An 18,719-nucleotide genomic window follows, 5' to 3' on the forward strand; every position below is an offset into this window, starting at 1 on the left:
GAAAAAAGCTTTGAAAATATGACCCTTTGTGTCTGGTCCAAGCTGTCTCTCCAGTGGTTTGGTTATTTCTGCAGACTTGAGCTGTTCTTCTCTGAAAGATTTCTTTCCCGACAGTGTATTTCCAGTGCTCTTTTCAGCTTCCTTTCTGTTAGCCTCCAGATTTAATAGACTTCATGATCGGAATGCCAATAAGGGTAGGAGGGAAGGTGATGGTGCCATATATGCCAGGTGCAGAGTAATTTCTTTTGTTCACTGTTGGGTCTAACTGCTGGTATTTTCCAGGGGCACCCCTATGTCTATGGAGCTGTATCCAACCAGTGGACAGCTGCCAACAGAAATCATTCTTTCGAATGCAGACATTCTCATTTCGAAGTGTGTAGGAATAGCTGCCATAACCCGCTGACTTTATTTCTACAGTGGTTTTGTGATGGGACTGCATTTTGGGCTGAGCAGGGTATATGATGTAATGAACTAACTTGTGGACCCTGATAAGATTTCCCTGATATGGAAGAGGATCCAAGGTCTATCTGGCTATTCTTAAGGGTGAGGAGGCAGAATATCTCCGGAGCAGAAGCCAAGCTTGGGATACCAAATGAAAGTTTAGTGGAGAAAAGAGTCAAGGAGATGGTCAAATATGACTACTATACTCACATCACCTGCAGATCTGTTAGTAGAGCTAACAGATGGAGTAATGATTGGGATATTTGCTGGAATATTAGTCCTTTTTCATCTTTTCTTTAATGATTCATCATCAGCTTATCCTGATTTCTAAAAACACACCTGTCATTTCTAAATATTCTTCTGATACATCTAGATGTTCAAATGCGGCCTACTTGTTAAAAAACTTATTTTTGTACTGATAAATAAACAGGTGACATTGATACGTTACGAAAAATCAAGACTTTTTTTGGCTACTGCAAAAATGCAGCTCGGAAGAGGGCAACGTAGTATCCACCTTTTAAAAGGAAATTTCCTCTAGCTATCTCTACATCAGTTGCTCCCGTCTTGATAATTAGTACAAGAGATCTGCAGAAAGAATCTCAAGGTGCTCGAAGGGCAAAGTGAGACACAGCTCTCACGTCTTGCAGTCTGACAATTCCATACCTTGTACTACTATTCCTACTGTTATAGCCTCGAGTTATTTTGTCCTACTTCAAGGGAGTGAATTAGTCAAAGCCTTAGGAATTAGGAAATTGTCAGAAGAGAACCTTAAGCTACTGTTCGCTTCTCCTTCTCTGTTTTTGCACCCAGTACGACCAAACAGAACTTCAGGATATTGTCCTCTTCCTGGCCAAATTATACATTACTTTAAACAGAAAAGAACAAGTGCTATTTATCTACATAACCCAAGGTATGGATTATTAAGATTATTGTACAGATTATTGTTCTAAAAACCACGAAGCTTGATCTGCTGGTGAACATGTTTGTAAATACCAAATAGAGTAACCTATGAAGATCATGAAGTAAATATGGTTTAAAAATTGCAGATGTATCTGTAAATATTATTTTTATTATAATTACTTTCTTTGTTCTAATCCATGAGATATATGAGATAGCAACAGCCTTCCTACGTAGTTTGGCCTCCTCGGTAACGAAGTAGAGCTGCAACCCAGCCAGGTCCTACCAGCACTTCTCTGCACACTTGCTCACTGTGCAGAATGGAGTGATTTATGCTATTTGAAAACAAAACATAGTGCTATTGTTTCTAGACACAAGGAAATCTTCCAGCTGCAATCCCATATGGAATTCTAAGGAAATAATGACATGAACAGCCCTATTCATTTCAGTTACCAAGACTCCAAAAGACTGGTGGTATTTGCAATGTCTTTATCACAGGCAGGCATTCACTGCTGATCGTAATGGTAGGATCCCAGAAGTTCTGGGATTTGTAGCTGAGCTTGCTTAAAATAGCACCGCTAAGGGAGTATTGACACTGCGGTTACTTCCCACTTTGTGCACTTGGATCAAAGCTGATTTTATCTAGTTGGTGGGCAGCAATGCAGCAGTAGCAACCCGGAGGACAATGTATGATGGCTACTAAGCTACTAACTTCACAGAGGAAGCTCCTTGGGTGGGCTTCACTTGACCTAGTTTAAAGTAGACTCAGGCATGCTTAAGAAAGGAGTTCTGTCTGCAGTACAGATGTCTCCTGTCAATGGTGGTCAAACTTCCTGAGCTCGAGAGAGGAGAGATTGGTATTGATGTTGCTCTTCCTTGTCCACCTTCACACAGTTGCTACTCCCAGTTCTGCAGGAAGCACATCTCCACACCCAGCCTTAGCAGCCTATGCGGGGAAGCAGAAAAACTGTCTGGACTGTAAGCACAGTTCAAGCATTTAGCCCAAACAATCTTTTACCCTTTTTCTAGGAGAAAATGTATGAAGGTGGACAAAAAAGCACATGTGGATGAATTTCAAAATACAGTTTTCTTGGTATGTCTATCCATTGCAGGGCAAAAATAACTGCAGTAACTGAATACTTCCTTCTGTTAATTTACTATGATGCAGCCCTACTCAAAACATATACAACTAAAACTGGCTAGTTAAAATGCAACCGAGACTATAAAAATCTTACTTAGAGAACTCTTGCTGCTAATCTGCATCATCATTTTTTAATCTTTGATTTTATTTGAAATTAACGCAAAACTAGTAAAAGCAGCTGGTTTTTATGGTTTTCCCCTATAAATCTTAGAATGTGTAAGATGGTTAGATGTAATAACACCAGAAAAATAGAGTGCACACTTCAGTTCCAGTGTGGCTTCAGCAAGGTTTTGTTTGGAGTGTCCAGCTGCGTATACAGACGCAGTGGAATTTGGTTTGTGAGGAACCTGCAAAAATTACACAAATAACTAGCATTTTTTTAATGAATAATACACAGACATGCACCTGCTTCAGAGACTACATAGATTAGTCTTGCAGCCAATAGAAAAGCCCCTTGGAATTCAATTACATGGCTGGAAAACAGAAAACAAAATCACAGCTATGCTTTTAGAACTGATACCAGCAAATCGTTAACCAGTTCTTGGGCTGAGCTTTTCCTGCGGATTAGATTGTTTCAGTTTGTTTTACTTCCTTGTGGCTTATTGAAAATTTATATTATTCTATTCTATTCTTGCAGCTGGAGCCTCTCCCGGAAGATATTGTGCACCAAATCCCCAATATGAATGCAATAGCTTCTTTAAAAAAGACCACTGAAATTCAAAGTATGTTTCTCAGTTTGGGCTGGTGGGTTGGTGGGTTTGGGGTATTTTTTTACTATTAATTAATGTCATAGACATTAAACTATTGTTTCAGAGAAAAGAGCGGGCAAATGTTTTAAGTATAAACAAACATACTGTGTCTACTGTATATATATGTACACTTTTATTTTTGTCTCTTTGACATCTCTTTGTTTCTGCTATGTATTTAGCCCTGAAAAACTAACCCATTTAAGTTATTTGGAGCTTTCTGATTCCTGAATATTCCCAAATCTTTCCATTCCCGAGCAGCTTGGATGAAATAGGTGTTTGTCAGTGAGGGAGAGGAACAGGTAACTACATTAGAGCTGTAACAAATAGTTTCTTCAGATTCTGTTTGTGCAGTCCTTCACAAGTTACTCACTTTGAGATGTATAGGAGCTTGAGACACAGTTTAAAAGCTCAAAATGGGCACTGATCCATGGAACACTGCTAACAAATACAGGATTTTATTCTGTTTCTGCTGCAGAGGGTGCTTGATTGCTTCACTTGTGTGCTCTGACCCCAACCCTTTACTACCCAGACATTTTAGGGCATTTGCTCTGTCTCACTGAAAAATTTTCCCTTTGCCATCAGTTGCCTTAATCCAACTGAGCAGAATTCCCTTAAATTCTCTAATCTTCTGCTTTCTGCCGTTTTATCGAGGCAGTGGGAGCTTCCTGACTTCTACTGTTTGCTGGCTCCTTAACAATACTAAATGGATAACAAATGTTTCTCTTCGTGTTAGATGAATCACAAATAATTTGGATTCATCTGCATAAAATAAATGCAGTTTTTAAAAGGGACACCATGCGTTGTCCATCGATCATGCAGTAATCATCAAGCTGATTTTAGTTGTAAAGTGATAACTAAAATTCATTGCAGGTATATAATTCATCCTTCATATCCAGCAGTCACCCAGATATGCAAATGTTCTGAGAAAATCAGCTGTATATGATAAATTCCAATAAGTAATTTTTGTTGGGTGGTATGTCCTAGGGTAGCTCATGAGTTAGTATCTTCCTTAAAATTCCGTGTTAATGATCTGGGAGGAATCAGCAAGTTAAGGAAATTCATGTGCTATGCAAGACAGAGCAGATTTGCAAATGATAATAAGGACACAAAGCTGCACACAGGCCACAGGCATGAAGAAAGAATATAGAATTCTGTTTGAAATAAGACTTGGGTATTTAATGAAAATGGATCTGAAACAAAAAAAAAAAAAGGTGAATTGAGAAAAAAAAAATTAGTACTGGTTCCAGAAAGGCTTAATGTCTTCCTAGAAATACACACAAACGACGGCAGTTCAGAAAGAAGGAATGGATTTAGGAACAAATACATAGTGCGTGTCTAAAAACATAGTTCAGAGCTTGGCAGAGTGGCTTAACTTTGCTTGTTCAGCACAAGCTGAGGTTCGAGCTGAGCTGGTTCAGTCACAGCAGTCCAGTGGGCTGTTCTTCTGAAACCTGATTTGGACTACTGAGGGTCTGGAGTTGTTTGTGCACAATATTCTGTCTTTTCTCACAGCTATTACCTAAAAGGTTATGCATACATCATTTTATCCGGAGAGAGACCAAGTATTGGAGAGGAATACGCTTGGATGATGGAAAGGAGCATTGAGGAAGTTTAGTGCAGCTACATGGAGGACGCACATTTAGCTGGAATTAAGGGAAGCAAGTACATGTTGAATATTACAGGGAGTTATGCAGGCTGTGGGGTAAAACCTCCAGAGATACTGACAAGACCTGATCTGTTTGGATGATTGCTTGCATGTATATTGAGTCTGTGTTTCCATGATCCAACTTTGATCATGAATATTAGCGATATTCTAGAAAAAAAAAGTCTCTCCTCTATGCTTGCTGCAAAAAAAAAAATGAAGATACTATACTTAGTTAGACAATGAGAGGAAACAACTTTTTTCTAACTAGAATGGAATTTGCATAAAAGTTTTGTTTGAGACAGTGATCCAAAGCTCCTTTGGAAATGTAATACATTTGGAAGTAGTAGTTCCCACACCCATGTAATATGCTATTTCTAAACAATCCTGCTCGCTAGCTTGAATACCACCCCCAAACTGTTTTTTTCAAGCAAACCATGGTACGGCATGTCCAAATCTATTTGTGAAAGGCAATTACAAATGCATGTAACAGTGACAGAAACATTCACTTTTATTATTTCCTGGTAATAATCAGTGCTCCCACAAACCTTTGAGGGAGACTTAAGACCATTTTCATGCTGAAAGCCAAAGCATACCTAGAAGACTGATTTGATTTCACTGTTTGTTCTTGCAAGCCGTGATTGCTCTTCAAGTTTTGTATGAATGAAACCAGCAGTCTGCTTCATTCTTTCCCCTGAACTCCACCAAGTTCTTCTCAATGAATGTAACAGGACCGGTAGAATTTCACATTCCAGTATAGCACAGTAGAAATGGCATTTTCAGAGATGTGAGCAGTTTGAGGCAGATGCATTTTGAGCTCGTTTAATTGTCAATCCACAGCATACCTAGGGTTTCTGACAAAGCTCCTTTGCAGCTGCATGCTGTGATTGCCTCTCCGTCCCACAAGACTTTGCCTGCAGATCTTGTGGTTGCGCACACATGCAAGCGCTGTACGTTTTGTGCGCAACACATAAATGTCGCTCTTTATAAAAAGAAACTTGCAAAGCTGTTCTGCTTACCACAGGTGTAAGGTACAGCTTTCTGATTTTAAAGAAAAAACTACCATTGCTTTTTCACGAGCGTCAGAAAGCCCTCTTTGCATGAGGTACCCGCTGCTGCCTGGATGCTTTTCCTAATTGGGACTGCTTTAAAATTTCCTCCCACAAACCGCAAACACCCTGGGATGTACTCCCCTTCTCCAAGACCCTCCACTGCTGTATAGGTGCTGCCACCTGCTTCCTGGCCTGACTCTGCTCTCCCTCTTTATCGCTGAAGCCCCTCTCAGAGCAATTCTCAATGCAAGGAAGCAAGGAAAATCACCCATTGCTTGGGAGTGAAGGGCAGTTAAATGGGCACAGAGCACCCACTAATATGCTTGAATTGGCCCTGAGTTTTAGTGCTCCAAGAAAGTCAGGATTCAAGGGGCAGCTGGTGTGCGAGCCTGTGTGTGAACGAACGAACGCGATGTAGCGAGCCTCACTGATGCTGTTTTATTGTTGCTGCAGGAGAGCAACACAGTGGTAGCTGGGTACTAATATTTTATTTTATGAATAAGAGCCCTTGAAAACTCCAGCAGTGAACATGGGTTCATTTCTTTTATAGGCAAGAGGGGGTATTATTCCCATGCCAACAGATTTGATTTTCTTGCACATCTGTTTCTGCAACAAAAACCCCACCCACTCTGCGAACATTTAGCTCATAAATTATAGGGTTTGAATTGGGTGTATATTGCAAAGACTGACTTTTGCACATATGATCTGTGAGAACACTGTGGAATGCTCATATAACTTTTTTGTTTGTTTTTAGTGTATTTTTTTAATGAACAGAGAATATGGTCTCCGAGCACAGTAATAATAGGGAATATTTTTGTCTTGTTTTTATAAAATTTGCCAGGCTCCAATCATTGAGCCTACTGTTATGTACATAACTTTTTAGCTGTGTCTTTCATGCTTTTGGAGCAAAGCCAACCTCCTAACACTTAATCTCAACTTTGTAGGATACTTAATACACTTTACATTTTATCCCCAGAAGGTCCCCGTTATTTAAAGATTCTGCTAACTACTCAAACGTGCACACTATTAGAGTTCAAAGAAACACGCTGGCCATGCTCGCTGGTTGTTCTTGCAGATTGACTTGGGCTTTCATCTTGCAATGATGTTTTTGAATAAAGACATTTTCAGGCTTTATTGACAGCTGCTTTCTCACTGGAGGGAAAAGTTCATCTTTTGAAAAGCCTGAAACTGTGATGAGGGCTGTGTTACCAAAGAGGGAGTTTTCAGCAGCCTTTGTGCAGCACAGGCAGCACCGCTGCTGGCCTGGCCTCCCAGCTGTCAAAGCCTCCAGCTACCCTCTGGATAAGCACCTCGACTCAGCCCGCTGCCCAGCTGCCAAAATCCTCCTTTTAGCCCTCGGAAAAGTCCCCTACTTGATACCCTCTCTTTCACAGCTGTTGAAACCCTTCGTCTAATTCCCAGATAAGTACCCTGACCCAACCTCTGCAGCAGCTGCTGGAAGCTTCTTGCTAAACACTGGATAAGCTCTGGTCCAGAGCTCCCAGCCTTCCCAAAGCTCCTGATTTCCAGGTGTCATCCACCTGGCAACTAGTGAGTGCTGGGTGGATTACTGGTCTGTAAGAAATACCTGTGTAAACTCTTACTTCTTCACCAGGTTACCAGTAATCAACCTCTGTTTCTTGACGGCACTGCAGTAGCAGACCATTTTGTCTGTTGATGGTGGGTCACCTGCCATTATTGTTTGTGTTGCTTGAGAAGCTTCTTACTGTCTCTTCTGTTACAGGCAGAAAACTGAGAGTACTCAGGCTTTTAATCCACTGCTGTGTTTTTACACAGCAAACCAGAAGGCTCTATTCCTTATGATATCTGGCCGCTTTCCAGCAACAGCCAGTTCATATATGAAAGTTTTAAATAAATTATTGTTCTAGCATACGCCCTGAGGTTGGAGGAGAAAGAACATCCAGGACTAACAAACCTGATTGTTCTGGCAACATCACCTCAGTCCAAGCTGGCATTTCTGACTTCTTTCCTTTTCAAGACAGTGCTGTGTGAGCACTTTGTACAGCAATGTTCATTTTTCTAGTCCTATTTGCCGTATATGCATCAACTGTCTGCCATATCAGAGCTTCTAGGTATTAACCCTGCCCTGAACTCCCTTCACCTTGTGTAGATAAAGCCAACAGCCTGTCTGACAGTATGTGTTCATTAGTCTGTGTGTTACTCCTCCAGTTTATTACCTTCTGGGGAAGGGTGTGACACAGCCCTTGGAATGAAAGCGCTTTCCAACTTGGCATTCTTAGGTTCAGAAATATACCTCTTCACTGCAGTCTGAAATTTCAACTGCACTGCTTACACCACAGTGATTTTAAATTATAATCACTCAGTGTTGAACTAAGTGATTACTATGCTTGTACCACCGTGCTAGCTAAAATTCCCATAAATTATTATGTGTGTTTTCCTTAGGCAAGTACTGGAAGTCAGTGGAGCCATACTCTGTGCCAGTGGATTGTGCTCTGGCTGAGTCTCAGAAACGAGAGAGGGAGGAGACAGAAACGGTATCTGCCATGGCCTCCCTTTCGGTGGATGTTGAGCAATGCATCCCTCAGGAAGGCAGCAGGTAAGCGTACGCAATTATCGTAGACAACGAGGCTTTCACTCTAGTCAAGTGAGATGAAGAAAACAGCTACACCAAGGGTTGTTTCAAAACTGTCTGCTAATCGAGGTACTTAGCATTTTTCTTCCCTGGATTTGAGTTCTCTCACTTAGCCATTGGAAGCAGAGGTGTCCTGCGCTAGCGGGTATTTTTTTGGCATGTGTAATTCTTGATTTCATGATTAGTACAAGAACCTTGTTTTCTCCACATGTCTAATGCTTTCTACTACATAAACAGTGCAATATCCATATTAGGAAAATAGGCATGATCAAGTGTAATCAACCATATTCTTTTCATTGGAAGCTATTCAGACCTGGTTTAGTTTTAATTTTCTAGGAAGGCATTTAACACTCAGTCAGATAAATTTCATAAGGATGGACTTAAATCATTATTAAATGCTATCATACAGGCATTAAATGTTACTTCCCTGGAAGCAATGGAATGGTGCCAGCATGAAACTTAAAGCAATCCTGACCAGGATTAGGGCCAACGTTTTCTGTGTACCAGGATGAAGGTACACCAGCAGAGAACAAGAACGCTGGTTTTTCCAGTTTGTCAGCTGCTTTTTACATTAATAAAGATTGCTTTCAATTTTACAAATTGTGAAAATTATACAGTAACTGCTGTTGTGTTTTTTTGCCAATTAGAGACGAAAAAAAGTGATAGCCACTGAATACTGTGTCATCCACAAAACAGTATTTCTTCAAAGAGCTGTTAGGAATCAGAAAAGCCACTGCAGAAGTTCTTGGAGTTTCCTATTTACTCATTTTAAGGACAAACTTTCCTGGCCTTCACCATCAGAGGAAGACCCAAAATGCAGTGAAACCTTTCAATTTCCATCACACAGAGAAAACAGGGGAGGGAGGAGGAAAGGAGAAAAAAGCCTTATAAGGAGACTCATCAGCTCCCTGCAGGCTGTGGAGCAGAGCTGTATAACAACAGGAGAGAAAGGAGGGAGCTGTGGGTAGGCAGAGCGGTGGCGGGAGTGGAGCCAGAAGGATCCACGGCTCCTATGTCATGACAGCTGCTTGTCTGATTCGGTTCTTGCCTCTCGTGTGGGCCCTTTTAATCAGAACTGAACTGATAGGCATCCGGGGGAACAGCGCCGTGCTAAAAGCCAGGGATGCGTTTGGGAGTGAGCGTCTTTCACAACAGTGGGAGCACTCATCTGTCAATGAGGGAACAGACATGCCTCAAAGGGACACACAGGGAGCAGAGCTAACTAGTAAAGTTCGCAGTATTCACATAATTACCTTTCCAATTGTCATTCTGTTTTAATATACTATGGCTATTGTTGTGTTGGTATTATTGCAAACAAATCCATAAAAGCTTAGGGAAGAATCCATGACAAACGGGAGACACACTTTAGATTTGTGAAAGTGCTAATCAGTGCTCAGCTAAGGAATAATATCAGGTTTGTCATATAAATTTGTGACAGTTATGAGACACTTCTACTAGCCAGGGACAGAAAAATACCTGCTTGTGTGTACATAGCTCTGGAATATGAAGAATTTTAGTTAAGGTGCTGGAACGAATGCAAAGCTTTGAATTTTTCTGAAAAAGGGTGTGGTTAATTTTATGTATTTTTACATTGCTCAGAATAACCAAGAATTGTGTTTGTTATGCACCTCCACTCACCTAAAGCTACAGCCTTTGAGATCAACTGCTGATCCTACATGATTTAAACAAAATAATCCTTTGACTAACACTGCACTTAATTATTGTATTTATTACCTACTTACTGATAACCTGAGACAGTTTCCACCCATTCTGAAAACAGAATTTCAGGGCGGAGCTGAGAGAAATGTTAAAAAACGGATGTGCTGAAACGTACACAAGTGGAATTCATGTGGCTGCCAGATTCATTACACTTCATCAGTTCTGGACTCTTATAGGGACGAATCTGTCATGATGAATTGTTCTGTGGAAAAATGGCTTCATTTGAAATATCTTCTGTGGTGCTGCAGGGATTTTTCAGCAGCACGAAAAAAATCCCTGTGCACGCATGCGTTCCTAGGTCTGTTTCCACATTTGCAACCCACAAGGAAGTCACCCGAAGCCAGACTGTGATCAGAGAACGACAGGACAACGTAAGTGCTGTCCCACTGGACCAAAATTGATAGTTAGGTTTTCTGAGGGTTCGGGACATCGTTCTCTTTGTTTTCTTCCCGCTGGATGTAAGGAGGAATATGGAATCAAAAATGGTCTGATTTTGAGGGTCCTCTGAGCTGCCGAGAGACCTGAGAGGACCTGGCTGCACTTTGAGCGTGAATGAAAGTCCAGCTTGGGATCATAATTCAGGCACTGATTTGACATTGCACATTTCATGCCAGTACAATTTCATCCGTTTCACAAAAGCATGCCGTTCATTTCATAGGCACATACCAACACAAACTGCAGAAATGTAGTGATGAGTCCAACTTTGCTTTTTGCTTTTTTCACATTCGTTATATTTGTCGTAATTAAGGACCAAGTGTATATGGCTCCTTCTCCAGCCCCTTTCTATGGCAACCACCAGGGCAGTGGGATGTGACAAGTTATCCGGGCTCTCAAGCCCTCTTGATAAGGCCACTGTAGGTGCGTCCCTCATCCCCCCATTGCAGAGAGGGGCCATCTTCTCAAGACCTGCTGCAAGCCTTTGCATTGAGTGTTTGTTTGGGAAAGCTGGTTGTGATGGGAAGGGCGGGATCAGAGCAGAAAACGCCATGGCTGACAGGGCAGCTGAAGGGTTCCTTCATTATGAAAGAGGCTGATTTTCTTTCTCTTAGTTCCCACCATGGTCAGCCAGGCTGATAATTCTGGCCTGCATCTCTAACCCTGTTTCACTGAATTGACGGTAGAGATCCTGTGGATGGTCAGGCCTCCAGATGAAGAGAGCGGCAGCAAGAGTCTCTTTGCGGGAAACTCTTGCCGGTTATGTTGGAGGATATATTGGTGTTTGGAGTGAGATGACTCACTTTAAACTCAGATTTTGGGTAAAGCAGCTTTTTTCCTCGCCAACTCATATCTGACTCATTTACCACTGATGAATAAAGGATAAAATGCTCCTGGCTAAGGCCCATCTTAAGTATTTCTCTTTCTTTCTTCTCTCTCTCTTTCTTTCTTCAAGTGACAGTGCCAATTATTTTTTTTATTTGATTTTCTCTGGCAGGCTAAATGAAGAAAATCATGAAAAGCTGCTATGCTTTGGGTGTTTTATTTTACCAAAGCACAACTCTGCATTTTAAGATCCAATTGAAACTTGATTATAGACTTCAGAAGAGAACAGATATAGAAATAAAGAGTTTGTGGATAGGAAAGAAAACATGCATAATGCTAACACGGATTTAAATACAGATACAATTAAAGGAACAAGCATGCCCTATAAAACATTTCTAACTACCGTAACTTTTGTGTGTTGATAACTGCTTATTCCTTATGTGATATACAAATTTAGCTGATAAGAATCTGTCTTTGGCCAGACATCCATTTCAGAAATCATGCTGTGAAAATATCCAGTACAGTGCTCTCCCTGATACACTAGAGCTTCTGTATGTTTCTTCTTAAAATGGAAAAATAGAAGGGTGTGGAGTGAGTTCTCTTGCATTTACTATTTTTACAGCAAACAGTAAATCTTGAGAATGACATTTATCAGGATTTGACTTTATGGCCCTCATTCAGCTGAGCATAGATTTTACTCATATGGAAATGAAAACAAAGTGTAAGTTTTAGATATTACTCTTGATATTACAGAGATACCTGTTGCAGTTTCACTCACATTGCATTATATCACATACCTTATATTATATACTAGAGCAACTGGTTGGATCATGGGGTACAGCTAGCCATCATGTAGGATCACTTGCTGTGTTTGTGTATCAACCTATACAGCTTCACTCAGCATTTCACTATTTGGGTATCCACCTCAGCTGCGCTGAGTAACCTGCACCTACCTGGCCATACCCTGCAGGGTCTGCCATCACAGCCAGGCTCAGGAGCTGAAGAAGAGCTTCCCCAGGTCAGGCGGCAGCCTTACCTTGCCCTCCGTCCTCTCCTCCCCCAGTGGTGGGTGTGTAAGGAAGAGAATCAGGAGAAGAGGAGTTTGAGACCCAGCCTTGCCCTGGTGAGTCGGTGGATCTCAACAGCTCTATCTGATCCGTCCTGTGTAAAAGCTTCCAGGCTACCTACCCAGGCATAAACTTTTCAAAGATTTTTGTTGAACCGAGTTACACCTTTGGCACTCAAGTAGCGAAACTCACAGCCTCACCAGGCATTGCACTTCTTTTTCTTTGCTCTGAACTTGTTAACTGATAAATTCACTGGGGAACTCCTAGTTCTCGCGCTGTAAGAAATCAGCTCTTTTCTTACTCATAGTCTCTGCCCCATTTCTGATTTTAAAGCCTTCAGCTGTCTCAAGACTCTGCATTGCTCCTGGTGTGAAAATAATTTCTTACTTCTGATGATTCTTGCCCCTCTCTGTGCCTTTTGTAGTTTTCTTTGGGATGGAGTAGGAACTGCATGCAGGACTCAAGGTGTTGAGCACATTGTGGATTTACACCGTAGCTTCACGTCAGTGATTTTTTCTTGTTTCTTTTGCTCTCACCTCTTTTACGATTAACTCCAAGCTCTCAGTCATAGCTGTCACTGTGTAGAAACAGTTAAAGCTGTCCTCCCTCCTGTGTTGTGTATTGTGTGGCAGTTTGTGTGTGTTTACCTTCTTTGCCACTCAGAAATGATGTCATGGGCTTTAGAAGTGACTAGTATCGGTAATTTGCCGTCATCAAAAAACATTATCACCTAGATCTACTGACAGTCTGCCAAGTCTTTTTGAGATGTTCTGGAGAATCCCTCCATGGTGAAAACTCACCAATATTACTGCTTTCGATGGATTGTTAATCTCTGAAAGGACCTTCTCTCATAACCTAGGTTCCTCAAAGCATTTGGATAAAATTGTTGGAAGACTTTCCTTGCACAGTGATATCACTTGATCCCTCTTCCTTCATTTTCTTCAGAAACTTCTCATAAATTTGTAAGGCTCACTCTGTAAGTGCTAAGACATAACTCTCACTGTTACCTAAATACCTACTAATTCTATCAATGATTATAGCTGCTTTCAATTTCCCCATACAGGCTTACTGTATCTCCTGTAGTTTCCAGAAGGGAAATTGCATTTCTTACCTTCTGTACATCTTGCATGGATGCTGAGTTAACCAGTAGAATACTCTCAATAATTATTTGTTTAGCAACATCATAATTGCCTTGCTCTAGAACTCGGTGGACAAACGTCGTCTGCTCCTAGTAATTTGCCAATGTTTAGTATATCAGTTTGTTCTAGCGCTGATTCAGTTTAAGATAGATCATCTGCAAATAATAAAATCTCCCTGATGCTTCTCTAGTGAACACAGATATAAATAGTTCATTTCAGTTTTGCGGTTTACCTTCCTTGATGCTCCTTTTATGCTTTGATCATTTCTTCTGATGTACTTTGAAAGATCTTTTTATTATTAGGTTTTATGCCTTTAACATGTTGCTCTTCAGACACTCCTTTGGTGTCCCTCATTGAGGGTTTACATTTAACTTGCCAGAGTTTATAGTTTATTTGATTTGCCTTATTTGGATATTGCATGCTCTTTGGAGAGTATACGTGTAGTTACCTTATTCTGCTCTTAAACTATGATGGTTTTTACTTTTCATTCCCTTTTCTTTGATCCATACAAAGTCCATTTTTGCTAGGGTATACACTTACTCAGGATCTCTTATATGGTGTCTTCCCCAAGTCATCTCCATGGTATAGCAATGTACCTCTTTTTCCACAGCTCTCTGCTACCAGAGGATCACTTTTCAATTAAAATTATCTTCCCTGAGACAGCTGAGTTATATTTGGAAGAGATTATGGCATAAAACAGCCATACCATGCCAGAAAATCTATCTTTTGTTCAGCAGTTTCTGTGACTTGGAAACATACCTTGAATTTTTATTTTTATATGTGTGATGATGTAGCTGTGAGGAATCTCTGTAATTCTAATTTATAAAATCAGGTAAGAGAAACATTTACCTTTTTTGGATGATGTACAGGGTTTATCTGTATTCTTAAATAACAACCTTTTTTTTGAAGTGTAGATAGGAACTATTTTAAATAATATTCTCATAAAGAATGTGGTTGCCATTTATTCTCAACCGCCACAGCACAGTACTTATGTCGCACGTTTTGCCAGATTTTATCCATATGGTAGGATTTTTGCCTCATCTATTGCTTTTGTTTCAAGGTTCAAACTAAATCATTTTGCTCAGCATTAACTGCAAAGAGACTACTTTATTCTGTCATAGTGTGAATTGCACATATGGAGAGCTATAGGTGAGCACTCTTTCCAGCATGCCAAAATTAACAGAGCTCTGCTTCTAGGAACTTGCAGTTTAAATGAGCCACAGTGAAGCCTTAATGAAAAATCACAGTTGTGGCTCTACAACCCTTACAGTCCCAGCCGGTGTCCTGCTGAATCTGCTGACCGCATGGAATCCGTCCGGATCAGACCCAAGCTCACAGCTGCACCTCTGAGGAACCACTCAGAGCACAAAATACGGGATGGGGGTTTTTGCCTGTTTTATGGTTTTATGCCAACTTCTTGTCAGCTGCAGGCTGGCTGACTGAACCGACGTAACTAACAGTGACATAACTGAAGTAATGTAAACTTGGTCTGTCAGACTCTGCCCCCTCGATTTTTTTTTTGAGAACTTTTGGTGTCCGCAGAATGGGTAGATATTGATTCACCGCTCGGTGTTACGGGACTGCAGTGTTTTTCTCTCTGTACTAAGGGTCCTAAAACTTTACTGGCTCCCTCACAAAACACTGGCCTAAGCCATTATCCCATAAAAATGTATGTTTTTAGTGATAAACCATTGAGTAGATCCAATGACTTCTCTGACACTAATAAAATCAAGCTAAGGCAGTCTTCCAAAGGAGACTGGAGAAGGCTGTGAGAGTACCCACACTGAGAATCAGCAGCTGGATTTGCCAGGGCATTCTAACCTCCTCTCCTTTCCAAAAAGGACCTTGCATCTGGTACTTCCAAACAAAAATTTCTATTGGTGCTTAGGCTCTGTCTCATGTAGAATATTGGCATACTGTTGGAATATATTGGAATACAGCAGAATATAGTACTCAAGGGCAGCCCTGGCACTCAGAAGTGCCCTTGTCAGTGAAAAATTGTCCAGGGCTAAAACCCTGAATAAGATCATCTCTCAGTTGTACTATGGCAGTCCCAGAAGCCAAATACATGTGAACAGACTGTTGCACGTACTGCTTCCCTAGATCCTTAGAAATAACCCAAACTCCCACTTCCAGAGGTTTTCCAAAGCTCCACTCCTTCCTGCTCTGCCAATCTCCAGCTGAAATCTATTGACCACTGTTCCTTCTCATTCACTTACTCACAGCAGAACATAAAAACTGAACTGTTACCTGTATCCAAATTATCCCCTTCCCAGACACCCCCATAAACTCCTGGATGTTTAACAAGGGCTTATTGCACTTTTGTGTTATGCTGGAGGACATGCAGGTCTTCCAAAAGTGGCTGGAGGAAGTGGAAGCGTGTGGTCAGCACAACAGCAAGAGACACCATCAGTATGAATTCCCCACGTGGTGTGCGATCCTTTGTCACACCTAGGGACCTCAGCAGCAGGCTGGGCTCCATCCCACCCTGGCTGCCGCTGTGCGGTCTCTGCTGCAAGGCAGAACAGTGTCAGAGGGGAAAAAGAGGGAATGCAAGAGGGCTTCACCTCGCCTCTCGGGAACGAGGGAGCTGCAGTGGTTGCTGTACGTAGGAAACATTCTCCACCGTGTGGTGAGGAACAAAAGGTTTGAGATTTATAGATTAATAATCTTTTAGGGTCAATAACCCTTTGGAAAGTGATTAGTCTAAAAAACATCTTCTTTTTCATATATCATTCATCTGACATATTTTTCAACATATTAGCTGTGATCGTTCCAAATCATAAAGAAATAACCTGTATAAAATCATTTAAAGACACGCTGCTGAATTTTTCACTGGGAAAAACTTTAATAAATTCCAGATTCGTTTAAAATTCTCTGGCTTTCTTGCTGAATAAACTAGCAAAGCCCATGCAAACCCCCATTAATTACTTTTTTTTCCATGGGATCTCATGAGTTTGTACTTTCTGAGGGATGTTTTACTGAAGCCAGTTATTATACTGGCTTAGAAGATTTAACTGGTAAACGTCTCATTTATTAATTTGCATTTACTTTCTACTCTCCTCTCATTTCAAAATTGCTTGAAGTCACTATTTTCAAGGAGGTCTTAAGCTCATTTGTCATATGGTATTCTGCCAGACTGAGGTGAAAAAGTGGTTTATGTCCAGATTCTTATGCCCTTCAATAGTGAGGTCTCGCTGTGATCTCAGAAGCTTCCCATTTTATAATTGCCAGTATAATCCTCAGGTGTGGTAGCTTGTCAGATACAAGGAATTATGACACTTTACACCAGCTTGGAATATGTCCCTGTCATTTTCTTACTTAGTTGTTTTAAAGAGCTTATCTTGCCTAACCTGACTATTTCCCAGAGGCTTTCAAATAAAAGACATACATATAATCTGATTTGATATTATAAACCTTCTCTATGCCAGTGATCTGCTGATCAAGTTCAGAATTTGGTCTCAGAAGTTGCAGGCAGGCAGGCAGGCAATGCATTTATGAAGGCACAGAATCAAAAATCAGAAGGCTGAAGAAGAATCCCAGAAGAAACACTGCTAACTACTTGGCTACTAGTGAGCTATTTTGCTTTAACGGTATGGGCCCGCTTGAAAAAATAAAGGCATGTATTTTTAGTTGAAAAACCTTTTAAAATAAAAGTATCACAGCTATTTTTTTCATGAAATTATTTGACTGTTGACACAAAGCATGTACATTTCTGGACAAAAAGTTATAAAATATTCTGACATATTTTAATATAAACAGGAACATTTTCAGTGATTGCTTGGATCTAAAATGTTTTTCCACTTGACATTTGTTTATACTTCCTAGGAAAGAAACTCTATTTATGGATAACTGAATAACACAAATAAACATCAGAGCGAGCTGAAAAATCAGCTTTGATTATGCATGAAAATCTACAATGTCATTGTGTACTCTTGTGCCGTATTCTGATTGCCTGTTTATTTTTACAGAGCTGCTGGCGAGCCCATGGAAGAAGAGCCAGCCTTGTGAAGTGCCAAGTCCTCCCTGATATTTCCTGTGGGTGACATCATTGTGTATCCCCCCACAGCACCCTCAGACATGTCTTGTCTGCTGCTTGGGTGGCACGGATCAGATGGAACATAAACACTGGGCACAAAACTCTGAATAGCAGCTTCACTTGTTCTTTGGATGGACTTGAAAGGGCCCTAAAGATTCCTTAAATGTAACCACTACAATTCTAGAGTTACAGTAAAACGGGCTTGGGAGAAAGAGCCTAGAGCATGCTTTTTATATGCCGTTTGACCCACTCACCAACAGAAATTGTGAAATCGAGTATTACAAAATTCTACATGATAGATTATAGATACGAGAATTGCAACAGCCAGCAAAATACTCGGTAAAGTCCATGAATCACTTTTTACTGGGTAATTTTTTTCATACTGTGTTAAATTGTTAATAGAATTTGTTTTCTTTGCTCTGTGTCATGAAAAAAACACCGCCACCTTTATTTTACGTGCCATTTTTTAACCCCCTGTAATGAGCTCTTAGCTGAATAAGTGAAAGGTGTGTAAATTATGATGAGGAATTTTAGCTAAAGGGAAAGCACTTCTTATTGTACTATAAATGTCCCGAAGTACTGTGCTTGGTGGTGCTTTATTTTCTTTTCCCTTCTCCCGGCCATCCCTCCCCGTTTCATGTAATCTTCTCTAGCACAAAAACACACTGACGATTCTCTAAAATGAGCGATCTTCTGCCTTTAAAAAAAGTGCTGTACCCTCCGTAGTTGACAGTAGCTCTCACCATATGTGCAGCAGAGATCAAGTAGTCTCTGAAAAAATGGATGGCTTTTCAAATGTGTTTTTAGTTTGTTCTGAAATGTTTCTGCGTCCTGACTCTAAGAGCAGCGATCTTCAGTAACTGCGTGCAGCTCATTTGAAGCTCAGGTGTTTCTGTGGACGTTGTGTTGGGGGTGTTTTTTTACAGGTTGTCCTGTGAATACGAACTGATTCTCTTACA

General features: G+C 40.7%; 1 protein-coding gene across 5 annotated transcripts in view; it reads left to right on the forward strand.

The window, feature by feature from the left end:
• Positions 1–17,732, forward strand: part of HDAC9 (histone deacetylase 9) — a 276,738-nt gene extending 259,006 nt beyond the window's left edge. For all 5 annotated transcript variants that reach the window (XM_086468227.1, XM_086468228.1, XM_086468232.1 and 2 more), the window contains 3 exons: positions 3,117–3,201; positions 8,347–8,500; positions 17,693–17,732. In XM_086468227.1, coding sequence (XP_086324353.1) covers positions 3,117–3,201; positions 8,347–8,500; positions 17,693–17,732 — 279 coding nt within the window. The remainder of the gene's footprint in view (positions 1–3,116; positions 3,202–8,346; positions 8,501–17,692) is intronic.
• Positions 17,733–18,719: the final 987 nt, after the last annotated feature.

Source organism: Leptosomus discolor, chromosome 7, assembly GCF_034619465.1.
Source record: "Leptosomus discolor isolate bLepDis1 chromosome 7, bLepDis1.hap2, whole genome shotgun sequence".
NCBI classification, from domain to species: Eukaryota; Metazoa; Chordata; class Aves; order Leptosomiformes; family Leptosomidae; genus Leptosomus; species Leptosomus discolor.